Source organism: Moschus berezovskii, chromosome 2 (assembly GCF_049115385.1).
Source record: "Moschus berezovskii isolate FMDL1 chromosome 2, NW_MosBer_1.0, whole genome shotgun sequence".
Classification (NCBI taxonomy): domain Eukaryota; kingdom Metazoa; phylum Chordata; class Mammalia; order Artiodactyla; family Moschidae; genus Moschus; species Moschus berezovskii.
The window spans coordinates 14444288-14470345 of NC_142461.1; the positions used below are offsets into that span (position 1 = coordinate 14444288).

Consider the following 26058-nt stretch of genomic DNA (forward strand, 5'->3'; position numbering starts at 1 on the left):
GCGCAAGGTGCCAGAGGGCCGCATTATCACTCCCATTTACAGAAAGGAAAACTGACGCTCCGAAAGGAAGTTTCAGTCCAGAGTACGGAGCTGCTGCTTCCTGGAGTGCCTGGGAAACCAGCGAACACTCTCCTGTCTTCCTGGGAGGAAGCCCTGGGCCTTGAGAGGGGGCGCACTGCCGTCCCCTTACTGCCTTGTGTTAAGATAATGACCCAAGTTGCTGCCGAGTCAGCATCCAGGCGCAGGTTGCATGGCATTTTACGTAATTTGCATACAAGACGGAGGCCCAGACAAGGCCCTCGGAACCCCGCCCCCTCCCCTGTTCATCAATCCAGTTCCCACTCTCTCTCCCACCCCACCCCCGCACGCGCTTCCAATCCCTACCGCTAAATTCCCACACTTCGTCCCGCCCCCAGGCTGGGCCTCCAGTCCTGCCAGCCCCGACCTCCATCCCAAGGTCTAGGGCCCCCTCTGCTGTCGATCGCGAGTAGGGCAGCAGCAGAGCTCGTGGGGCAGAGAGGTGGGACACCCCCAACTACTGTCCCAGTGTTCCCAGCCCAGGGCGACGTAGCTAGACTTCGAGAACCGGTGGGAAGTGGTACAACCCCTCAAGCCGAAGCAGGGGGGTAAGGCTGGCATCCTGCTGCAAATTCTCTCCTCCGATGCTAGCCCTGCTTCTGGGCCCTGGGTTAGGCAGCCAGGAGGAGTTCCTTCTCATGCAGCTCTCTGGAGGTGCGCACACACTCAGATACCTTACAACTGCAGCTGCTGTTCGGAGCTCACCCCAACCCCCAAACAAAGCAGCAACATCCCGCTCTAACACCAGCCTCCAAACCCACCCTGAAAGTCCACCTCCCAAGCCAAGACCCTTGGCTTGTCTCCAGTATCAGTCCCTGGGGGCTGGCAAGAGGAACAAAGAAGAGACATCAGAGACCCACAGACAGACATAGGATCTGATGCACACACATGCCCACAGGCACTAGACACACAGAGACCCTCAGATATGCACAGAACAGAGACCTGGGGATTATGGTGGAAACCGCCAACTATCCAAAGGGGAAAACCTTGGTAACTGAAAAATTTAAAAACTACTGCAACTTGCTCTCCTTCACTCCCTAACAATCTTTAATTGTCTATGCCCTTTCAAAAACCTCATTTCTTTCTCTCTCCCCAACCTAGAGCTGCCCTCTCTCCCATCACTTCTTACACCCAGTTCAAAATACTTATAAAAATGTTTCCAGAGCCCACCATGGCAACAGGTGAACCCTGGGGCACAGTGATGGCCCAGGACCTCAGATACTCAAAGTTGCCCTGCCCCTCCATCCCTAGCACTTTAGCTCTGCCATACCTGTGCACAGAATCTTCCAGATATACCCACCCCAACCCACATAGGGCCAGTCCCAGGGTCCCTCCTGTCCAGCTAGCAGATGCAGTCTCAACTTTGCCAAATTCTTTATTAAACCAAAAATCAACACCAAGCAAATAGCAGAACAGGAAACTTAAACAGTTAACCCTCCCCTTCCTATGGCCCTGTTGCTCTCCCTGGAACACTTAAGAGTTCAGCACTGGTGGGGGAATTAAAACCCCTCTTCTATGAGTAATGAGGGTCAGGTCTCTCCAGGAAGGGGACTATCAGTGCCAGCTCCACGTGTAGGGCCCAAAGAGGAGTCCAGGGCTGGGCCAGGGGGTTCTGGAGCTGCAGGGGGCTGGCAGAGAAGGCCAAGAGTCCCAGGGGCTGTGGGAGGCTGAGCAGAGGGTTGGGAAAGTTCCTCCCGTCTGGGGGACATCAGTGAGGCTTGGAGCTGCTGGGTCATGGCCACCAGGGATTCGAGATGCTGGAGCAGGGCTTGGTTGGGACAGGAAGCCCTGTGGCGGTGCTGGTCACGGCCAGCTGGTGATGCTGAATAGGGATGCCAGGACTGGCACCAGCCTGGTTTTGGGGGCCACGGCCCTCGCCCAGGACCCTGCCAGGTCTCAGGCTCTCCCCACAGACTCCCCCTGCCTCTGCGTGGTCTCTGCCAAGCACAAACTCCCCTTGGAGCCAGGCTGTCTTTGCCCTGGCTTGGCTGCACCGCACCCCCTGGGGAAGGGGAGCCCCTCGGGGCCACACATGGCCCCTTGCCCTCTGGCTGGTAGCACCTCATCTCCACTTTTCTGTTGAAGGAGACCGTTTTCCGCACCTTCGCCCTCAAGGCACCAGATCCTGGCGGGGCCGGAAGCCCTGTTTGGGGGAGCAGCACAGCCAGCAACAGGCTTGAGTGAGTGGCTTCCAGGCCTGGAGAAAGATCGGGGGAAGAGACCAAAGGCCTGGACAGAGAGAACTCACAGCCCCCAGAAACTGCATTCTGGCTGTGGCCAAGAGGTCTACAGCTTAGACCCCAAGAGAGCTTTCCAGCAGCAAGATGGGGCCCATGAGGGGTGGAGAAAAGTAAGTAGGAGGGTTTGAGACTGGCTCTCACGGTGTGAGGACGGGCTCACTGGCTGGGAATGAAGCATGGAGGGTTCGCTCTCCAGACTGTGATTCTACCGTAGTATCCCCAGGTCAGGCAGCCCGGAAACATCCAACCCTCAGCTCCGGAACAGGCACATCCCACTCCTTGACACCACCCGGCTCCACAACCATGCTTTCCTGGAGCACGCCCTGGAGGCTACCCATGCACAAAAGCCAAGCCTGGCCCAGGACAGCTGTGGTAAGAACATCCCTCCTTCCTCTTTTATTTAGGCCTGGCTTTCAGCCAATTATTTCTGGTTCCTGCCTCTGCTCTGCTGTGTTTGAGTCAAACGTGACTGGCCAGTGAGTTTCTCAGCAGCCTTATCAGAGAGGCTGTCTGTGTGGTGGCTAGGAGCCCAGTTTCTGCTTCTGACTGACTTTGTGACTCTACAGACTAGTCACCTGCTTTCTCCCTACCTAAGTTTCCTCGTCCGTGAAATGAAGAAACTAACAGCACCATTCTGACAGAGTAACGTTGAGGATTGACTTGATATTTAAGCACAGCTTTCAGAATGCTGTCTGGCACATACTAAGTGGTATACCAGTCTGTTCTCACAGGTGCCTGTCTCGGGAGTTCCCTGCTGAGATATGCCTGCCTCCACAGAAATGGGGTGACTATGTCAGCAATGCCCGTCTGGTCACCAAGTGAGGGGAGGCGGGGTGTGGGACAGGCATCGGGCACTCACCTGGGCCTCCAAGAGGACGCAGTCTGGAGGGCAGGGGCTGGAAGGCAGGCAGGGGCAGCAGGACCACCCTCACCTGTTCCGTGGCTGCCAGGCCATGGCGCTGCTTGTTGTTCAGGTAGGAGTAGAGCATGTGGCAGTTCTGGGTGTCCCGAGAGCTCTGTGGGCACAGTCTGACCACGCAGATGTCCTGTGGTCACAGGAAGGACAGCAGGTTTAGCAACAGGCATGCTTTGCTCCTGTGAACACCCCTGGTCTCGGGTGAACCTGAGAGCCATGTGAGGAAGAGGGTCCCCATTTTTCAGAGGTGGGAACAGAGGGACTTGCCCAGGGTCATACAGGAGGTCTTCAGTCACTGGGGGGGATTTGGACCCGGATATCTTAAACCAGGCCTCTGCTCCAGAGCTGGAGCAAAAGGAAGCTCAGGGCTGGGGGGACAGTGCTAGGAGGAGAGGTGGTTCTCACGGCTGGGTGGTTACCTTGGCCTCAGCTGGGCAGATGCTGGCCAGAAAGTCCCAGACAGCGTCAGGGGCGATGCAGCTTGCAGAGCGGATCACCTGGGGCAGGGCCTGCAGGCAGGTAGGACGGCCAGTCAGCTTCCCAACTTCCCACCCACTTAGGGCAGACTCAGGACCAGCTACCCAGAAATTACAGCCTGTGGCCAAGAGGACGGACAGGCAGTCTATCAGGGCCCCCCTTATTGCTCCTGGAGGCCTACAGCCTGTCCTGGCCAATCTGCAACTTCTCAGAAACCCCTGGTTCCCTCCTCTAACCCCTCATCCAGTGTTTCAGCTGATTACTCTCTCACTCCTGGCTTCCTCTGAACCAGGAAACACCAGACCTTGTCCTGGGTCCTTCCTGCTTTATGCTTTGGGTTACAGGGAGTCCTCTGCCCATGTGTGAAGTGGGGCTGGCATCTCATTTGCCCCTGTGCCTAGCACGGGGCCAAGCACAGAGAGGGTGCCAATGATTTGTTTCAGAATGATGAGTGCGTCAGTGAATGAATGGTGGTGTGTGTAGCTGAGGGGGCTGGTTAGTGTACGAGGGAGTCCCCGGAGAGCAGGGCAGGAGGACCTGGATGAGGCGACAGCTGTGTCCCAAGACCAGCTGGGCCTTGACCCGGAACCGCTTGATGCAGAACATGTCCAGAGACCCCTCCCAGGGCAGCTGGCCGGGCAGGGCCTTTGTGAGCCCAGCAGGCATCTGGAGCCTAGAAGGAGGGATAGAGAGACGGGGCCAGGTAGAACAGGTCATCAGGGCTTCCCCAGCAGCTCCTTAGTTTTCAGAGAAGGTCCTGTGACTCCAGTGGGTGCTGGAACACCGGTCCAAGTAAAGCCTTACAAGGTGGAGACCAGTAGGCAGGGAGGATTAGCTCCATTGCACAGATGGGCAAACTGAGGCCCACAGAAGAGGCAAGATTTGCCCAAGGCCATATGGAAAAGCCCAGGTTTTGTCTGCTGACCCAGTGGGTGCCTCGCCTACCCACCCTGCTGGGTTGCCCACCTCCTTGCCCACTTGCCCGCACCTGTCCTTGCACGATGCTAGAGGCTTCTCCTTGTTTTGTGGCATATCTGGAAAGGACACGGGAACTTGGCTTGGGGCTCTCTGGAAAGCATCATTCCCTATCCTCCTTGCGGCTTTGAGGGAGCCTGGCTGCTCACACGAGGGCTTCCAGTCTGCAAAGAGCAGAGGCAGGAGCTGAAATGGAAGGCAGCAGCTGGGCTGAAGCCAGCCCAGGGCATGACAAACTGGGTTTGAACCAGGTCCTTTTTGAGGTGACCTGGGACACAGGTACCCCTACCCTGCCACCATCGCACCAAGTCCGTGGTGTGGCTAAACCCCACGCTCAGTCCGGGCCTGCCCACCACCCCCGTGCCCCTCCCCTGTCTCCCTCCCACCCATGCAGATGCGGCAGCTGGGGTCTAGGAAGTGGTGCTCCTGCTGCTCCGTGCTGTCCTTCGATGTGGCGGGCAGGGCTGGTGGGCCGCCGTCTATGGATACCATGGGTCCCTGGCAGGCACAAGAGGAGAGAGGGGGTGGGCTGGGAAGGCTGGGGAAGTCAGGAGGCCTCCTGTTGTATGGGGGCCTCAGTGATGTGGTTTTATGTTTCTAAATAAACACCCCTGGTCTCATCTGAATCTGTGAGAGCCATGTGAGGAAGAGTGTCCCCATTTTCCAGAGGTAGAAACAGAGGGACTTGCCTAGGGTCACACAGTAGTTCTGTAGTCACAGGGGGAACTGGACCCAGATACTATAAACCAGGCCTCTGCTCCAGAGCTGGAGCAAAAGAGAGCTCAGGGCTGGGAGGACAGTGCTAGGAGGAGAGGTGGTTCTCACGGCTAGGTGGTTACCTTGGCCTCAGCTGGGCGGATGCTGGCCAGAAAGTCCCAGACAGCATCAGCACAATACATTCTTTAATTACAAAAGTACCACGAACTTGTTACAAAAAATTTAGAAAACACAGAGAATTTGAAAATAAAAAAACAAAAAATCACTCCTTGTCTTACTACTCAGAAGCAACTGCTGATACTTCGGCTATTTCTTTATAATAGCTTATCTTTTGGGGACTCCTTTTGCTAAAAGAGCTGGGGGACTTCCCTGGTGGTCCAGTGGTTAAAAATCTGCCTTCCACTGCAGGGGATGTGGGTATGATCCCTACTGGGAGAACTAAGATCCTACCTGACACGGGGCAACTAAGTCCACACACCAGAACTGGAGAAGCCAGCAGGCTGTAATGAAGATCCCTAGGGCTGCAGCTAAGACCAGACACAGCCAAATACATAACTTTAAAAAAAAAAAAAAAGGAGCTGGGATCATATATGCAAGCCTGTCTTTTCATTTTGTCCATGAACCACAGCAGAGGCATCTACCATGTTACACGGTCCCTACAGACACTGCACTCATGGGGTGGACTGGAGTGTGCGCATCACCGTTGTTGCACTGATGAATGACAACTGGGTCACGCCTAGGCTTTCACTATTACAAATAACATTGAGGACATCCTCGGGCAGAAAGTATTTTCCTAAACTTTCAATTTACCTCCTTAGGATGAGTTCTCACAAGCAGATGACAGAATCGAGGAGAATGAACATTTTTAAAGCCCAAATGCCCATTGCTAAATCAGCCTTTTACCTTACAATAGAACCAGCTTTAAACACACAGCAAACATTTCTTTAGGAAGATTGGAAAAGATCTTGAAACTTACTTTCGCCTTGAAACCACCTCTAGAGCAGTGCACAAGGCTCAAGCTTTGGAGTCAGACAGCCTGGGTGCCAGTCTCCCCCACTGCCAACTAAGCGACCTTGGGTTTGAGGTGCCTCGCTCATTTCACTCATTTACTGCTCGTAAAAGGGGCACATAGTAGGTGTTCAACCTGAGGAAGGACTGCTATTCTGTGTCATCTTCCCCGCCCCTACTCTCCAACCACTCTCTCCACCGATCTCTCTCTGGCTCCTCCCCCTACATTTGCATTCAATTTTCTCAGGGAACACAGATTGCTTTGGGTTGCGGAGCAGCCACACCCCCTTAGGGCTCTTCTCTGCACCACCAGCAATTCTGGTTGTTGGCCTGGATACTGGTGCAGAAGAGTAGGGATTTCTGTTGGTCATGGTCACTGCCGTTTCCCCAGGAAACATGGCTCAAGGGACCTGCCCGACACTCCCCTATCCTGGACACACAACTGATTAGACCAGGGTGAACATCTGCTCCATGGAACACCCAACCAAAGCCAAAGCAGTCGTCTCCTGGGAGTGACTGAAGTGAGCCAAGCATGAGCTCCGATTGGCTGCAAGAGGCTGACAACGGATTGGATGGATTCACTGATTGGAGAGCTGCTCCACCCTGCTGGGCCAAGTGCAAGATGGAGGAGACGAGGGGGGTGAAGGGGCAGGATGGACACCAGGATGGGGCAGACCCCAGGTGATAAAAGGACACGCTGCATGGCCTGCCCTGGACTCCAAACAGCTCCCTGATGGAGCATCCTTCAGTCCTCCTGCTGAACAGAGTAAGCCTCTGCTCCTCACATTCCCAAAAGGCACCGCCTCAAACAGCATGGCCTGCCTGCTTCCCAACCTGGGATGTGATTGCAGTGTCTGAGGTTGGGGGAACTACTGAGATGGGACTCACTAATCCACACTTGGGGTTAGGCCAAAAGGCAGGGGAGCAGCACTGAGAAGGCTGTCTCACCCCATGCTTTCCAAGACACTGTGCAGCAACCAACATTCCCCGATTTACAGTGACAACCCTGGGGCTCAGTGTAGTCAGTGACTTGCCCACGGCCACACAGCTGGGGAAATGAGGGCTGGGGCCCGTGGGCACAGGCCCTGCCTGGCAACCACTTGGTCAGGCTCCCACTTACCACCAGGTCCTCCAGGGTCAACGTCTGGTCCATGTCCCGCAGGATCTCGACTTCCCCCTTGTGGGTCAGCTTGGAGGCCGGGAGGCTACGCGGCTCCTTCTGCAGCTGCTCAATGATCTTCAGGCCCTGCTGGAGGGGGCAGCCGCTGCTCAGCTGGGGTTGGGAGACTCTGGCAACCAGGAGTCCATGTGCTCCCTTTCCTACTCCAAGGTGCCTCCACTGCGGCTCCCTTGCCGTGCCAGCTGGTTCCCTTCCTCCACACCTCCGCTTCTGCAACTCCCTAACCCAGACAGACCCCCACCATCTGCTCTACCTTTCCATATTCCACTCATTCACCCTCCAACTCAAACCCTGCCTCCCCCAGGAAGCCTTCCTGAACTTTGCCTTCTGCCACAAGTCAAATCTGCCCCAGACTGTATCCCACCCACTCTCTGTCCTGGAAAGAGTGTGGTGTCATTGAGAAAGCACAGCCACCGGCCCAACAGCTGCCACTAATAAAAACCCACAACGTGGTGTGGCCTTAGGCAAGCCCTACGTGGCTCTAAGCTTCAGTTGATCCGTTCTTTAGAAATGAAATTAAGACTGTCATATTAAACAGCTTATATAGAGTGCTTAGCCTGGAGTCTAGTTCACAGTATTTGCTCCCTGTGATCCTTATTGTTGATCAATGTCATCCTATCTGAAATGTTTCTGGAAAGCCTGTCTGTCCCTTTCTAACAACCCCTGGAGAACAGAAGCCCAGTCCTCCCTGCAGGGCTGGCTTTGTGGGCATGGGCTCCATGCAGTAGCCCAGGGCCCTGTTCTAGAAGGGCCCCCATGCTTCATGCTGTCATCGTCTTGAAATTCTTAACCATTCAACAAAGTGCTCGCATTTTCATTCTGCACGGGCCCCACAATTTACACAGATGACCCCACTCCCTGACCCCCACAATGCCCCGACAGAAGCTCAGACTGCAGTGGACAGATGCACCTAATGGATTTCACGTATTTATTCTAACCAGCCTGGTTATCTGTCAAAACAACATCTTAGTGCCCCCAGTCCATCCACGGGCCCCACTCCCTCAGTCAGTCCCCCTTTTTCTCACCAGGTCACCAACAACCATTACACAAACATCTGCCAAAGCTGGCTCAGCGCCCACCACACTTCCCCCGTCTCAGAGCCATTCCCAGGGAGGGAGACCCACAGACAGAGAGTGTATGGGGGTGTAACTGTGCAGTGCGGGAGGCTGTGCGCTTCCTCACCGGGCCTGGGGCACCAGGAAGACGCTCAGCCTTTTCTGGAACTTCTGGGGCTGGAACCAGAGCGGAGGCATCGCACTGGGTCTACCCACCATGGATGGCGGATGATATTCCTGGACTCCAGAGTCTGGACCATCATTCCCAGTCCCCACCCCCCGACACACACCCTCCAAGTCCAGCTCCACAGAAAAGCCAGGGGACGACACCACCTCCCAGGACGTCACCGCTCTACCAGGCTCTCCATCCTCAAGCCCCTTCATTTCTGCCTCTTTTCCCTTTTTATCCCCCAGTGAAAAGAGTCTCTCTGGCTCTCTCCCTGTCTGCCTGCTCTGTTCCCTCATTTCTGTTTCTATCCTGTGCTCCCCTGTCTCACCACCTTCCTCCTCACTCTCTGTCTCTCCAGCTCCATCCTTGGGCCTCCCCCAAGTCCCTCCACCAGGTCCTGACCTGATCCGACAACTCACCCTCTTCTGCTCCTGGTCCCGCCAGCGGGCCAGTTCCTGGGGGGCCAGTTGGACTGAGCTCATCCGCACCAGGCCATGGGGGGTGACGGCTCCGTGAACCACTTTGAGAAACAGCTCCTGTAGGGGGCGGGGCTACATCACACCGATCGGAGAACACCCACCCCAACTCTGCCTGGCACTCCCAGCTCAGGCTCCCAGGTACGCCAGGGCGGAGGCCCGCTCACCGGGTTCCTGGGGTCCCGCAGGTTGAACAGCAGGCTGCGGTACTTGGTCTTGTAGCGGCCATTGGTGGCTTGTGTCAGGTTGAAGAGGGCTGCCTCGATGCCAGCAGCGATGCCCTCCACGACCTTCTCGTTAAACACCAGGTCTGGGTGATCCCGAAGGCTGTGGGGTGGGGAGGGGAACAAGGGCAGGGCCAGGGCACTGAGCCCGAGAGCGAGCAGGGTGGGGAGCAGGGTTTGGGCCAACTCCGGTTTCTACCCTGAACGTTTTCCCACATGAACCCATCTCCCCTCACTCTGTGAGGGACAGGTATTATTCCCCACTCACAGATGGTGACTGCTGCTCAGAGAAGACGAGGAGCTTGCCAAGGCCACATGATGATCCGACTGCTTGGCCCCTGCTCTCCCTGGCCAGTGAACCAGGGTATGGATGCAGAGGCAGAAGCCGGGGGGTGGGAGGGGAAGGCCAGGGCAGAGGATGGAGACCTGGTCCTGGATATAACCCTGGATCAGCCACTGACTTGCTGTGTGACCTTTGCAAAATCCTGCCCTCTCTGGGCCTTGGTCTCACCATTAGTAAAATGAGAGCTCTGAGCTCAGATCTCTGAGACGGTCCCAGCACAGAGTTGCCCTGAGTCTGAAAGCATTTTCTGTGGGTGACATCCATGAGGACCGAGCAGACAGACAGCTGCAGTGGCTTAAAGGAAACGCGCCACCTTGAAGCCAGAGAGACCCAGCTTCAAATCCGGCTCTCCACTGGCTTGCTGTGTGGGCAAATGACCTCACAGGACACAATGGGGTCAGTGGTACACACACAAGCCCTAAGAACACGGCACAGCCCCTGGAGGTGGGACATGTGAGGGCAGCCCTTCAGGATGTCCCAGGTGTCAGAGGAGGTGGAGTAAGGCCTTACCGACTCCACAGCGCCTCATGCATCGTGCGGACCACGGTGCCCCGTACCCCAGTATCCAGGGGTGGCTTCTCCTGTTGGGGCTGAAGCTGAGCTGTGGGGAAAGAGAGTCACAGGCTCCCAGGGGATGCTCAGAGGCAAGGGTGTGGGGCAACTCAAGGCTGAGGGGCTTAGGGAGGTAAGGAAGGGGTCCCACCTCAGGGACCCAAGGTGTCTAGGATGTCTGTCTGCCGAGCCCAGGCAGCCAGCAGCCCCCACCCCTTTGGGGAAACTCTGCAGGTAGATGGTGGGGGCAGGAGAGGAGTCCCAGCAGGGGTCAGGCCAGGAGCTGGGTATAAGCCCCATGTGTCCCCAGAAATTTCTGGAAGACAAGCGGCTGCTGAGGGCACCCTCCACAGCCCCTCACCTAAGTCCTCGCCCCCTGCTTGTTCACCAGGCTCCTCCTCTTCAGCCTTCACTGGGCTGCCCTGTGGGGGAGGGGTGAGGAACTGAGGCCTCGTCCCTGGTACAGCCTCCCAGCCCCAGGGGCGGGGGCGCTGTCTCCCCAGTCACCTGTGCACCCCCACATTCACCCTGACCTGTGCCCCAGGGAGGGAGACCGTGTGGCCGCAGCAGAAGCACTCACCCCTAGACCCTCAGCACTGGCCTCCTGAACGCGAACCCTCACCTGCAACAGAACAAGGATGCAGAGAGGAAGGGCGAGTCCCTGGGGCGCAGGGAGTGACTCCTGGGGATGGTGAAAGGTGTCGGAGAGGCCACCAGGACCGCCCTCCCCAAGGGAGGTGGCTAGAGGTTCTTGGAATGGCGGGACATGCCAGTTGGCCAGGAATGGAGGTTCTCTCCCCAAGTGCATGGAGGCCACGGGCCCTCCCTCCCTCCCTCCCTCGCTGCAGTCAAGCTCCTGAACTCAGCAGTGCCAGGGAAGGAGCACACAGATACCAGGTCAGACGACGGCCTAACACACCCCTGGCTGTCACATTCTGTGTGACCGTGGGCAAGTCACAGCATCGCTCTGGGCTGCAGCAACGTCTCTGTGAACCACATGCCCAGGCGTCTCTCGATTAAGTGACGTCAGCGTAAAGCCCCTGTTCTGTACCTGGCGCTTCACGTGGCCCCGGGCCATGCGCCTTTTCTTCCTTCTGGGCCTCTGGGCAGATGAGGCTGAGTAGGCCTCCATCATGTCCTCCAGAACCTCCAGCTGTGGAGGTAGCTGCCCCCCTGCCTGGCCGTAGCTCACAGCCCCCAGGAGGTAGATCACTGGTTCAGAACCAACCTGCCAGGGGAGAAGTGCCTTTCAGACCACTAACCTCACCTGCAATTTACAGTCCTTTCTCTTCCCCGCTGAACTGTAAGCTCCATGAAGACAGAGAGCACATGTGTCTTGGCCCCCACTGTACTCCCAATGCCTGGAAAAGGCCCGGCACACAATAGGGTTCAGTAAATGTTTGCTGACTGCCTGGCCTCCATCCCAAGAAAGGAGCCTGGCTTCATTCTCATCCTCTCGGCTTCACCCTTCCTCCTAGCCCCGTTCACAGTTACTTGGACCCTGTACCGAGACCCTTCTCACCCTTATGACCAGAGATGCATCTTACCAGGGGCTCATATCCTGTTCTGAGTCCACCCTCTCTTTCTCAAAATCTCTTTCAGGCCCCTTTTTGGGGGTCACTGACTTGCCTTTTCCCTCTGAAGCAGCCACACGGTGAACATATCCATCACCCCTCTGAAAGCCTGCTGATTATCCCTCTATTACCCAGAGAGGAAGCCCTTCATGACCCATTCAAGGTGCAGAGTAGTTCTGGGTCTTCTGATGACCTGTAGAACCTATTATGCTCCCCTTTCTGCTTTGGCTGCCAGGAAGCTCAGTTTTAACTTTAAACCTAGCAGTTGTACCTTTCCAGGATTGGTAGAGTAAGGGGTTGTTAGTAACAAGATTTCCCCTTCTCCTTGCCCTTTTCTTGCTTTGTTTAGACTTTTATCTCATTTAAGGGTATTTTGATTCTTCCAATTTATTACAAGTCACCAGGAGTTGTTTTGAAAGTAGATGGGTCTGAAAACTAATCCTTGAGTGAATGATCATGAATGATCAGGTTCCAAGGTTTGGGGGAAAATGAAAGTCTGCGATTCACATCATAGGGAGTGGGGATGCTCTGGAAGAGGGCAGGCAGGGACAAGGGTTTGGGACTGTCTCTGGGGAGGACCCTCCCGCCCCACCAGACCTCAGAAGAGGGAGAAAGAGCAGTAATAAAAAGCAAAAACCTACGTAACACACAAGCTTCACTCCATGGGCCATTCTCATCGCCTCCTTGGAGAGAAAGAGGATAGAAAGATTAGAATTCAGAGGACCCAGTGACCCCCCACTGCAGTGAATTCATAAGAAGACACCCACACAAAAGTGAAAGATGTACATTCAGTGTTCACTGGGTTGGCATTTGTAACTAAAAAGGGGGGTACAATCCAATGTCCACCAAAAGGAGAATGGTTAGTAAACAGTGACATATCATACTATGGACATATCATACATATCTGACTCTTTGCGACCCCATGGACTATAAAGACCATGAAATTCTCCAGGCCAGAATACTAAGTGGCCTTAAAAAGAGTGAGTCATAGTAAAAACCACCATTTGTTGAGGGCTTACAAAGCAGCTGGCTGTGGAGGGAGCATGTCATACATGATCTTACTAAGATCTCTGAACAACACCATGACTATGTACTATTTCTATCCCCATTTTACAGATGATGAAACTGAGGCTCAGAGAGGCTCTGAAAAGTCCCGCAGCCACTAAGTGGCAGAGCTGGAATTAGAATCTAGTTCTGTCTGACTCCAAAGTCCAGGCATTTAACTGCTGGGCCATGTGGAGAGCACTGACAGATGTGGTAAGATTCATGGAAAGATGTCAAGCTGCACAGTTTGGAGAAAAGGAAAAAAATAGGTTATGGAGCAGTACGTGTTGCATAAGCCGATTTATGTAAATATATATTTATAGATGCATAATATGTGTTATCTCTGGGGAATGAAATTCCAGGGGGACTTTCACTTTCTACTCGCAGACACCTGAGTATTTATGTTATTCAAAATAAGCATGTGTTTCTTTTACAATTACATACTATTTTTAAAATTAGAAAGTTCAGAACAATGTGTGTAGTGTGCTACCATTTGCTTTAAAAAGAGACAGAATTTTAAATTTGTATTTGTTTGCTGCTACTGTTGCTAAGTCGCTTCAGTTGTGTCTGACTCTGTGCGACCCCATAGACAGCAGCCCACCAGGCTCCCCTATCCCTGGCATCTGCATAAAATACCTCTGGAAGTATCCACAAGAACCTGGTAACAGAGGCTTCCAGTAGGAAAGGAACTGGGAGCTGGGAAGGAGGTTTTTCACTTTTTTTTTTTTTAAACCATGGAATGAATCAGCCTTTCAAAAAAGTAAATTGAGAAAAAAAAGGGGAGGAGATAAGAAAACAGGATATCTTGGAAGGAAAGCAGGCAAGAGATTAAGAATGGTCTTTCCCAGTTGAAAACCTTTAGGCTGGCCCCTGTCCTCAGGGGTCCACATACCAGTGTTATGAGGCTCCAAACAACAGGCAGCAGAGTCAGACCAGCAAAGACTTCAGATACTGGACTTATCAGACAAGAATACAATGTATGTGTGTATAATATGCTTAAATAAATAAAAGGTGAGGGGACTTTCCTGGTCATCCAGTGGTTAAGAATCTGCCTTCCAATGCAGGGACATGGGTTTGATCCCTGGTCAGGGAAGTAAGATCCCACATGCCTCAGGGCACCTATACCAGCACACCGCAACTAGAGAAAGCTTGTATGCCACAATGAAGACCCAGTGCAGCCAAAAAAGAAAGGAAAAAAAGAAAAGGCGAGGTCAAACATATCAGTCAGTTCAGTGGCTCAGTCGTGTCCAACCATTTGCAACCCCATGGGTTGCAGCACGCCAGGCTTCCCTGTGCATCACCAACTCCCAGAGCTTGCTCAAACTCCTGTCCATCGAGTCGGTGATGCCATCCAACCATCTCATCCTCTGTTATCCCCTTCTCCTCCTGCCTTTAATCTTTCCCAGCACCTGGGTCTTTTCAAATGAGTCAGTTCTTTGCATCAGGTGACCAAAGTATTGGAGCTTCAGCTTCAGCATCAGTCCTTCCAATGAATATTCAGGACTGATTTCCTTTAGGATGGACTGGTTGGATAGCCTTGCAGTCCAAAGGACTCTCAAGAGTCTTCTCCAAAACCACAGTTCAAAAGCATTAATGCTTTGGTGCTCAGCTTTCTTTATAGTCCAAACATATGATGAAGGACAAAAATACATATAAAAGACCAAGCATATTTGGTTGGAAACCAAACACAACTTCTGGAAATGAAAAATATGATAATAAGTATGAAAATTTAAAAAGTCAATATACAGGCCTAACAGTATTAGACAGCTGAAATAAGCTAGTGAACTAGAAGATAGGTTTAAAGAAATTATCCAAATTATTCACAGCACAGAGACCGTGAAACACAATCAAAGAAACACAAAGGACACAGTGAAAAGCACTGATTTCACTCAAACCAAAGTTCCAGAAGGAAAGAACTGAGAAAAGGGAGTATTTGAAGATAGATGACTAAGAATTTTCGAGAATTGATAAAAGACAACAATTTACAGATTCCAAAAGCTTAGTGAATTTCAAGAAGTTTAAGTAGAAGTAAATTCACACCTAGACACATCATAGTGAAACTGCTCCACAGCGATGATAAGAACATCCTAAAAGCACCAAGAGAAAAAATAACCATCCAACACCTTGCTAACCATCTAGCACTGACAATTTGCTACCTCTGTTCTGAATACTCTCCATGTTAGTTCAGTTCAGTTCAGTTCCGTTCATTCGCTCAGTCGTGTCCGACTCTTTGCGACCCCGTGGACTGTAGCCTACCAGGCTCTTCCGTCCGCGGGATTCTCCAGGCAAGAGTACTGGAGTGGGTTGCCATTTCCTTCTCCAGGGATCTTCCCAAGTCAGGGATCAAACCCGGGTCTCCTGCATTGGAGGCAGACGCTTTAACCTCTGAGCCACCAGGGAATACTGGAGTGGTTGCCATTTCTACTCCAGGGGATCTTCCTGACCCAGGGATCCAACCAGCGTCTCTTGCTTCTTGGCGGGTGAATTCTTTACCACTGTACCATCTGGGAAGCCCAACGGTATAATGCCTCTCACCAAAAGATATTTTACCTATAAAGAAATGGCAGTTAAACTAACAGCTAATTTTTCAATAGTAATACGGATGGCAAAACGTAGCAGAATAATATTTTCAATGTGCCTAAAGGAAATAACCATCAATTGTACACCCAGACAAAATGCTTTTTGAGAACGAAGATAGAATAAAGATACCATAACTTACAAAAGAGAAATAGACTTACAGACATAGAAAACAAACTTACAGTTACCAAAGAGGACAGCAGGGTGGGGTATAAATTAGGAGGATGGGATTAACACACACACACGACTATACACAAAACAGATGAACAACAAGGACCTACTGTACAGCACAGGGAACTATATTCAATATCTTAGACTATACTGAATGTAGTTCCCCGTGCTGTAATGAAAGGAATCTGAAAAAGAACAGATTCAGCCAGTCAAATCACTTTGCTATATACCTGAAACTAACACAAGACTGTGAATTAATTATACTTCAATTAAAAAAAAGTTTTAAAAATTTAAAAATAAAGATATCATACAGAAAAGCCAAGAGAGTTATTTTTTTTTAAATAATTTTCTCTTTCTTAATAAACGCTAAAGGATGAACTTGAGGCAAAAGGAAGAAAACATGATCCAGGCAGAAAAGTTGAGATTCAAAGAGGAATTCTGACCAAAGAAAATGATAAATATGTGGTTAAACCTAAACAAACACAGATTCTATGAAACTATAATATTTGGGTAATTTGTGGGATTGGAAAAATAACTGAGGACTAACTTCCTAGATAACAACATCACATAAATTGGGAAGGTGCATGCCTGGAATTAGAGCATCTTGAGAGTCCCTCGGACTGCAAGGAGATCCAACCAGTTCATTCTAAAGGAGATCAATCCTGGGTGTTCATTGGAAGGACTGATGCTGAAGCTGAAACTCCAATACTTTGGCCACCTCATGCGAGGAGTTGCCTCATTGGAAAAGACTCTGATTCTGGGAGGGACTGGGGGCAGGAAAAGAAGGGGGCAACAGAGGATGAGATGGCTGGATGGCATCACTGACTCAATGGACATGAGTTTGGGTGAACTCCAGGAGTTGGTGATGGACAGGGAGGCCTGGCATGCTGTGATTCATGGGGTAGTGAATAGTCAGACACGACTGAGCGACTGAACTGAACTGAACTGAAGATCCTGTTATTTCAGAAGAAGATAGTAATTACTTTTATACTGTGATAGCCTAGGTATTTCTGTTGACATTTCTAACAGACATCAAAAGAATATAAATAGGACACAATAGACTTCCAAACTACTAGAGAGATAAAAAGGAATAAGAAAAGGCAGTCAATCTAAAAGGAGGCGATAAGCCCCACTTGGCTGCCAAAGATAGTGGAAAGGCAGGTCATCATGCTCAACGTCCGGAGCCATCATGGCCGAGCAGGTGCTTCTGGGCCAGAAGGTTGTGGTCATGTGCTGTGAGGGCATCAGCATCTCTGGCAATTTCTACAGAAATAAATTGAATTACCTGGCCTTCCTCCACAAACAGATAAATACCAACCCCCTTCTGTGGCCCCTACCACTGCCAAAGCCCCAAAGGACTGAGGCTTACTGCTCCACAAGATCAAGTGAGGCCAGGCCGCTCTGGACCACCTCAAGGTGTCTGAAGGGATCCCACCACCCTATGACCAGAAAAAGCAAATGGAGGTTCCTGCCACCCTCAAGGCTGTGCATCTGAAGCCTAGGCGGAAGTCTGCCTACCTAGGGCACCTGGCTCATGAGGGTGGTTGGAGATACCAGGCACCAAAAGCCACCCAGAAGGAGAGGAGAAAAGAGAAGGCCACGTACAATTCTCGGAGACAGTAGTAGCTAATGAGGCTACGGAAGCAGGCTGAAAGGAACGTAGAGGAAGAAAACTGATGCATTCACAGAGGTCCTCAGGACCCATGGATTTCTAGTCTGAGCCCTATAAGATGGTTTATTCTTCATGCTTGGCCTGGCTTGCCCTTCCTCCATCACCGCACTAGGCTGCGGGGGACCCCCAGGGGCTACCATCCAGGTGCCACAGGCAGCCTGGGGCTTAGAAGACTGGGTAGAGCGGAGGGGCCTTTCTCATGGCTGTTTAAGAGGGGCCTTTTTGAAAGTGTAGGCAGGGCTGTGTTGTCTACTGGTCTAAGGGCTGTGCAGGCATAACTTGCCTGAGACCTACTCCTTCATGAGAGTTTAGGACATAGACGGTTAGAACAATCAGTGCTGTTGCAATACTGGCAAAAAGTGAGCTGGAAGACTTGGTTGGAAGTGACACCACACTGCGTACAGGGAGTCTGCTTAAGCTTCCCACATGGCTGGATATATACTCTGCAGCTGTTAGGATGGGAGACAACAGTTGGGCAGCATGAATCTGGGATTCTAAAAGGTATTTATGAAAGGGAAGTACAGCCAAAGGGTCACAGGCATTGCCCCTGTCTTCCCTATATTTTGTGATCCAAAATTAATAAATTGTTTTTAAAGAAAATATAAATAAATAAAAGGAACTCATAAAAGGGAGAAAGTGTATAGAAAATGCAGGGTATATTCAAAGTACAAAATAAGGCAGTAGGAATAGGTTCAAATAAATCAATGACTACAACAAATGTAAATGGACTAACACTTCAAATGAATACAAAAATTATCAGATCTTTAAAAAAGAAAATCCAATTATAAGATATTTATAAAGGAATTTGAAAGAGAGTAGATACATGTATAACAGAGTCACTTTGCTGTACACGTGAAATATATTGTTAATCAACTGTACTCCAATATAAAATTAAACTTTAAAAATAATAAAAATTTTAAAAGGTAAAAAAGATATTTGTAAAACCTATTTCTAAAACACAGTGATGCAAAAAGGTTAAGAGAAAAAAATGGAGTAATTTGTGAATGGGTAAATACTAACCAAAATAAAAGTTTTGTCGCTACACTAATATTAGATAAAACAGATTTTAAGGCAAAAAATAATTAGAGGCAAAGATCTTATTACATAATGACTAGCAGGAAGCTGCAACAATTCTAAATCTATAAGTATCTAATAACATAACCTCCAAAAACATAAAGTAAAAATTGGCAAAGCATGAAGAAAAAGACAAATCCACATTGTAGCATGAAATTTTTATGTATTTCTCTTCCGTTCCGTTCCGTTCCGTCGCTCAGTCGTGGCCGACTCTATGCGACCCCGTGGACTGTAGCCTACCAGGCTTCTCCGTCCATGGGATTCTCCAGGCAAGAATACTGGAGTGGGTTACCATTTCCTTCTCCAGGGGATCTTCCCGACCCAGGGATCAAACCCAGGTCTCCCGCATTGGAGGCAGACGCTTTAACCTCTGAGCCACCAGGGGAAGTAATTATTTCTCTTAATTACTATTAAATCTAGCTGAAAAAAAATCAGTAAGGAGAAGAAAGATTCAATGAAAACAATGAAGAAGCTTAATCTGCATACATATATAAAACACTGCTCTTAACAACTAGAATACACATATTCAAATATACATTCAACACACATGAAAATTAAGCAAATGGCAAGCCACTCCAGTACTCTTGCCTAGAAAATCCCATGGATGGAGGAGCCTGGTAGGCTGCAGTCCGTGGGGTCGCTAAGGGTCGGACAAGACTGAGCGACTTCACTTTCACTTTTCACTTTCACACATTGGAGAAGGAAATGGCAACCCACTCCAGTGTTCTTGCCTGGAGAATTCCAGGGACGGCGGAGACTGGTCGGCTGCCATCTATGGGGTCGCACAGAGTCGGACACGACTGAAGCGACTTAGCAGCAGCAGCAGCAGCATACCATATGGAATTTAGAAAGATGGTAACCTTAACCCTGTATACGAGACAGCAAAAGAGACATAGGTGTGTAGAACAGTCTTTGGGACTCTGTGGGAGAGGGTGAAGGTGGGATGATTTGAAAGAATGGTATTGTAGCATGGTATTGTAGAATGGTATTGTAGCATATCATATGTGAAATGAATCACCAGTCCAGGTTCGACGTATGATACAGGATGCTTGGGGCTGGTGCACGGGGATGACCTGGAGGGAGGATATGGGGAAGAGGGAGGTGGGAGAGGGGTTCAAGAGGGGAAACACATGTACACCTGGGGCATATTTGTGTCAATGTATGGCAAAACCAACCAATATATTAATGTAATTTGCCTCCAATAAAAAAAAAAAAAACCCTTTTTTTCAGTTCAGTTCAGTTGCTCATGACCAATAAAAAAAAAAGAAAGAAAATCTCATCAAGTTTCAAAAAACAAGTATCTTTTAGACCAACACTGCCCAATTAAATATGAATGTAAGCCATGGGTGTATTTTTATGTTTTCCAATAGCCACATTTTAAAAAAAGCAGAAAGAAACAAGTGAAATTCATTTTATATTTTACTTAACACATCCAAAACATTATCATTTCAACATGTATTGAGTTGGCCAAAAAATTCATTTGGTTTTAAAGTTAAAGACAAAGACATATTTTTCATTTTCACCAAGAACTTCATTGGGCAGTCTATTCACTGGTTGTTCCATAACCTTCAGTCATTTTTCAGGCAACTTCATAATTCCATCTCCCCAAAACTTTTTATCTTTCTGAGCAAAGAATTGTTCCAGGTGCCTTTTATAGTCTTCCAGGAAATTGAATTTTTTTTCCACTAAGAGAATTTTATAAAAACGAACTAAATAGACATCTGAAGGTGCAGTGTCTGGTGAACATGCAGATGAATCAGAATTTTCCAGCCAAGCTACAACAGTTTTTCCCTAGTCATCAAAGAAACATGTGGTCTTATGTTATCCTGATACGTATTCTGTTGACTAATTCTGGACGCTTTTCATCAAGTGCTGCTTTCAGTTAGTCTAATTGGGAGCAATACTTGTTGGAATTAATCGTCTGGTTTTCCAGAAGGAGCTCATAAGAGAGGACTCCCTTCCAATACCACCATATATACGACATCACCTTTTTTGGCTGAAGACTGGCCTTTGGTATGGTTGGTGGTGGTTCATTTCACTTGCCCCAAGATCTCTTCCATTCCACGTTATTGTACAGTGTTCACTTTTCGTCGTCTGTTACAGTTTGTTTTAAAAACGGAATATTTTCGTTATGTTTAAGTAGAGAATCGCATGCAGAGATACAGTCAAGAAGGGTTTTTTCGCTTAACTTATGTGGAATCCAAACATCGAAGCAATTAACATGACCAAGCTGGTACAAATGATTTTCAGTGCTTGATTTGGATATTCTGAGTATGTCAGCTACCTCTCACGTGGTAGCATGTGTTGCATGTGTGCTCAGTCACTCGGTGGTGTCCAACTCTTTGCAACCCCACGGACTGCAGCATGCCAGGCTCCTGTGTCCACAGGATTCTTCAGGCAAGAATACTGGAATGAGTTGCCATTTCCTCCTCCAGGGGATCTTCCCAATCCAGGGATCGAACCCATATCTCATGTAACTCTTGCACTGGCAGGCAGATTCTTTACAACTGAGCCACCTGGGAAGCTGAGTATAACATTAATTTTAATTGTTCTCAACTAATGCCTCGATTTGATCCCTGTCAACTTCAATGGAAAGATCTCCCAGAGAAGGATATGGCAGCCTGGGAAATCCCATGAACAGGGGCTACAATTCATGGGGTTGCAAAAGTCAGACACAACCTAGCGACTAAACCATGATCAGCACCACCTTCAACTGGTCTACCCAACCGTAGAGTATCATCCAGCAAGCAATCTCCAGCATAAAACTTCAAAAACCACTTTTGACATAAAAAACCACCTTCTCCACACACTGCACAAATCTTTTTCTTCATTTCAGTTGTGTTTTTACCTTTCTTGAAATAAAAAGCATAGTATTCTGAAAATGTTTCTTTTTAGCCTTCATCTTCAATATTAAAATAGCTACACAAAAATTCAAGATTGCGGGGAGAAATACCAATAACCTTAGATACACAGATGATACCACCCTTATGACAGAAAGTGAAGAGAAACTAAAGAGCCTCTTGATGAAAGTGAAAGAGGAAAGTGAAAAAGCTGGCTTAAAATTCAACATTCAGAAATCTAAGATCATGACATCCAGTCCCATCACTCCATGCCAAACAGATGGAGAAACAATGGAAACAGTGACAGACTTTATTTTCTTGGGCTCCAAAATCACTGCAGATGGTGACTGTAGCCATGAAATTAAAAGACGCTTGCTCCTTGGAAGGAAAGCTATGACCAGCCTGGACAGAATATTAAAAAGCAGAGACATTACTTTGCTGACAAAAGTCCGTCTAGTCAAAACTGTGGTTTTTCCAGTAGTCATGTATGGATGTGAGAGTTGGACTATAAAGAAAGCTGAGTGCCAAAGAATTGATGCTTTTGAACTGTGGTGTTGGAGAAGACTCTTGAGAGTCCCTTGGACTACAAGGAGATCCAACCAGTTCATCCTAAAGGAGATCAGTCCTGGGTGTTCATTGGAGGGACTGATGCTGAAGCTGAAACTTCAATACTTTGGCCACCTGATGTGAAGAGCTGACTCATTGGAAAAGACCCTGATGCTGGGAAAGATTGAGGGCAGGAGAAGAAGGGGACGACAGAAGATGAGATGCTTGGATGGCATCACTGACTCAATGGACATGGGTTTGGGTGGTCTCCGGGAGTTGGTGATGGACAGGGAGGCCTGGCGTGCTGCAGTTCACGGGGTCACAAAGAGTCGGACACGACTGAGCGACTGAACTGAACTGAACATCTCAATTTGGACTGAACTTTCAAGTGCTCAGCAGAGACAAGTGGCTAGTGACTACCACATCAGACGACTCAGATAAAGATCACTTTCTCAGGCCACAATATGAATTAGTTAAAAAGCATTAATGAAGGCTTCTCTGGTGGCTCAGTGGTAAGGAATCCACCTGCCAATGTAAGAGACACCGGTTCGATCCCTGGTCCAAGAAGATCCCACATGTCACAGAGCAACTAAGCCCGTGCCCCACAGCTGTTGAGCCTGTGCTCTCGAGCCTGGGAACCGCAACTACTGAGCCCACGTGCCACAGCTACTGAAGCTCTTACATCCTAGAGCCTGTGCTCTGCAACAAGGGAAACCACTGCAGTGAGAAGCCCGAGCACGGCAACGAGACAGTAGCCCCGCTTGCCGCAACTACAGAAAAGTCCACACAGCAATGAAGACCCAGCACAGTCAAAAATGAATCAATTAATTAATTTAAAAAAAGATAACAAAAAAATAGAAGGAAAGAAACAAACTCATATGAATGGAAATTATAAATAGTACACAGGCCAAATAAAATGAGTAGTAAAAATTATGAAATACTGAAAACTGAATTATAATAAGAAAAGGTTATATACGAGAGTATGTGGATACAGCTAACATGATCATCAGAGGTTCCTTTGTAACTAAATGACTTTATTAGAAACAAAATAGAGAAATTTAATGAGCCAAGCATTATTCTCAAAATATTATAAAAATAAGAGAATAAATGGAAAGAAGCGTGACACTGAAAATAAACATACAACAGGCAGGGTCAACAAAACCAAAAATCGGGTCTTTGAAAAGACTCAAACAGCAGACAACTCTCTAGCAACGATAAGGAAAACAGGGAAGGTACAACAAGACAATATTTGCAATGAGTAATCATGATATTAAAAATAATTAGAGGATTTGTAAAATACTTTATGCCAACATGCAAGTCAATTTGAAAACTCAGATTAAGTGGATGCATTTCTAGAAAAATATAGCTTACCAACATTGACTCATTGAAAATTTTTTTAAAAACTGAATAAACACATAAGCATAGAATTAATTGACTCAGTAGGGAAGGAATTATCTTCCCTAAGAAAACACCAGTCCAGATTTTTCTTTTAACCAGTGATTCTACTGAAATGTTCAAAGAACAAATAATTCCAATTTTATACAAACTGCTGTAGCAAATGGGAAAAGAGAACACAGTCTACAATTCATTCTTTGAAGCTGCAAAACTGAATACCAAAACCTCACAAGGACAGTATAAGAACAAATCATTTCAGGCCAGTTAACTAACTCATCAACAGAAACACAAAATTTCCAAACCAAATACTATCAACACAAAAACATAAGCAAGAAACATAAAACACATCATTATGTTCTGGAAACAAACACAAAACATGTTTGTGTGTTCAGAAAACATAAACAAGATATAACACGATCAACTGGAGTTTATTCCGGAAATGAAAGACTGGCTTCACATTTAAAAATCCAACTCTTTAAATTTACTAATATTAGTAAGAGAATAAAAACCATATTATTTCAAAAACTGTAGAAAATATACTTCTTAAAATGTACTTTCCATTCATAACAAGCAAATCAGGAACAGAAGGGAGTACCCTTATAAATATATACTATATATATAATATATATAATATTTATATATTATATACGCTTATATATATTATATAATATATATAAATACAAGTAGAGCGAATATACTGGTGAAATGGTGACCACATTACTTTTAAAATCCAGAACAAGACAAGGGTCCCTGCTATCACCACTTACATTCAATGTTTGACAGGTCTATACAATACTATAAAGGTCTCAGCTAGCACAATACGGAAAGGGAGTAGGGGAGATGTCAGAATTGGAAAAGAAATAACAAGATTGTCATTATTTGCATGTTTCATGACTGTCTACATAGAAAACAAACAAAATCCTAATAGATAAATTATATAAATAAAAGATTTCTGCAAAATCTATTGCATTTTATATACCATCAATAGCTAGAAACTGCATTTTTAAAAAACTACCATTTTATAGTACATCAAAAATACAAAGAAATAAAATGAGACATTATATGCTTTCAAATTAGTCTGCCTCCCAAAAAATAAAAATTAAAAAACTAATAAAAAGAAAGATAATTTTAAAAAGACAAAAAAAAACCCCACACTAAAAACAAATTAGCCCAGAATGTTGAATCTATACCTAATCAAAGCCCCCAGATTCAACCACCACTTCACAGAAAATACAAAAAACAGAGGAATAAGTCTCACTATTCCACGGAGATGCAATAAGCTACAACTTAGTAAATAAACAACTTAGTTTCTTCAAAAACAGACTTCAAGAGACTTAGAGAACAAACTTACAGTTGCCAAGGGGGGAAAAACGAGGGGAAGGGATAGTTAGAGAGCTTGGGATTAACATGTGCACACTGCCATATTTAAAATGGATAACCAACAAGGTCCTACTGTATACTACAGGGAATTCTGCTCAATGTTATGTGGCAGCCTGGATGGGAGGGGAGTTTGAGGGATACATATATATGTATAGCAGAGTTGCTCTGCTATGCACCTGAAACTATCACAACATTGTTAATCAGCTACACTTCAATATAAAAATAAAAAGATTTTTTTTTATTTAAAAAACTTTTAAAAGTTCAGAAAAAACAAGATTGGAAAGAGATCTATGGCTTGCATGTACATGTTCAATTGTCTCTTGACTCTTTATGACTCCATGGATGAAAACCACCCAGGATCCTCTGTCCGTGGGATTTCCCAGGCAAGAAAACTGAAGTGGGTTGCCATTTCCTCCTCCAGGGGATCTTCCCAACCCAGGGATTGAACCTGAGTCTTCTGCATGTCCTGAACTGGCAGGCGGATTCTTTACTACTGAGCCACCTGGGACTCCCATCTATAGGTTAGTCAGCCAGTCAGTCAGTCAGTTCAGTCGCTCAGTCACGTCCGACTCTCCGCGACCCCATGAATCACAGCACGCCAGGCCTCCCTGTCCATCACCAACTCCCGGAGTACACTCAAACTCATGTCCACAGAGTCGGTGATGCCATCCAGCCATCTCATACTCAGTCGTCCCCTTCTCCTCCTGCCCCCAATCCCTCCCAGCATCAGGGTCTTTTCCAGTGAGTCAACTCGTCGCATGAGGTGGCCAAAGTATTGGAACTTCAGCTTTAGCATCAGTCCTTCAAGAGAACACCCAAGACTGGTCTCCTTTAGAATGGACTGGTTGGATCTCCTTGCAGTCCAAGAGTCTTCTCCAGCACCACAGTTCAAAAGCATCAATTCTTTGGCGATCAGCTTTCTTCACAGTCCAACTCTCACATCCATACATGACCACAGGAAAAACCATAGCCTTGACTAGATGGACCTTGGTTGGCAAAGTAATGTCTCTGCTTTTTAATATGCTATCTAGGTTGGTCATAATTTTCCTTCCAAGGAGTAAGCGTCTTTTAATTTCATGGCTGCAATCAGCATCTGCAGTGATTTTGGAGCCCCAAAAAATAAAGTCTGACACTGTTTCCACTGTTTCCCCATCTATTTCCCAAGAAGTGATGGGACCAGATGCCATGATCTTAGTTTTCTGAATGTTGAGATTTAAGCCAACTTTTTCACTCTCCTCTTTCACTTTCATCAAGAGGCTTTTTAGTTCCTCTTCACTTTCTGCCATAAGGGTGGTGTCACCTGCATATCTGAGGTTATTGATATTTCTCCCGGCAACCAACAACCGCTGGATCATGGAAAAAGCAAGAGAGTTCC

The 26058-nt window shown here is 47.9% G+C and overlaps 1 protein-coding gene across 2 annotated transcripts in view; it reads right to left on the reverse strand.

The window, feature by feature from the left end:
- Positions 1-1521: 1521 nt before the first annotated feature.
- SPOCD1 (SPOC domain containing 1) overlaps positions 1522-26058 on the reverse strand; it is a 32808-nt gene continuing 8271 nt past the window's right edge. The window contains exons 2-15 of one of the 2 annotated variants that reach the window (XM_088841760.1): positions 12626-12667; positions 11462-11656; positions 10991-11032; positions 10772-10832; positions 10369-10459; positions 9459-9618; positions 9235-9351; positions 7532-7657; positions 5073-5184; positions 4700-4850; positions 4249-4384; positions 3654-3743; positions 3178-3364; positions 1522-2275 (exon numbers count right to left, since the gene is read on the reverse strand). In XM_088841760.1, coding sequence (XP_088697886.1) covers positions 1608-2275; positions 3178-3364; positions 3654-3743; positions 4249-4384; positions 4700-4850; positions 5073-5184; positions 7532-7657; positions 9235-9351; positions 9459-9618; positions 10369-10459; positions 10772-10832; positions 10991-11032; positions 11462-11656; positions 12626-12667 — 2178 coding nt within the window. In that variant the 3' untranslated portion in view covers positions 1522-1607. The remainder of the gene's footprint in view (positions 2276-3177; positions 3365-3653; positions 3744-4248; positions 4385-4699; positions 4851-5072; positions 5185-7531; positions 7658-9234; positions 9352-9458; positions 9619-10368; positions 10460-10771; positions 10833-10990; positions 11033-11461; positions 11657-12625; positions 12668-26058) is intronic. The other variant, XM_088841762.1, reaches the window with a different exon arrangement.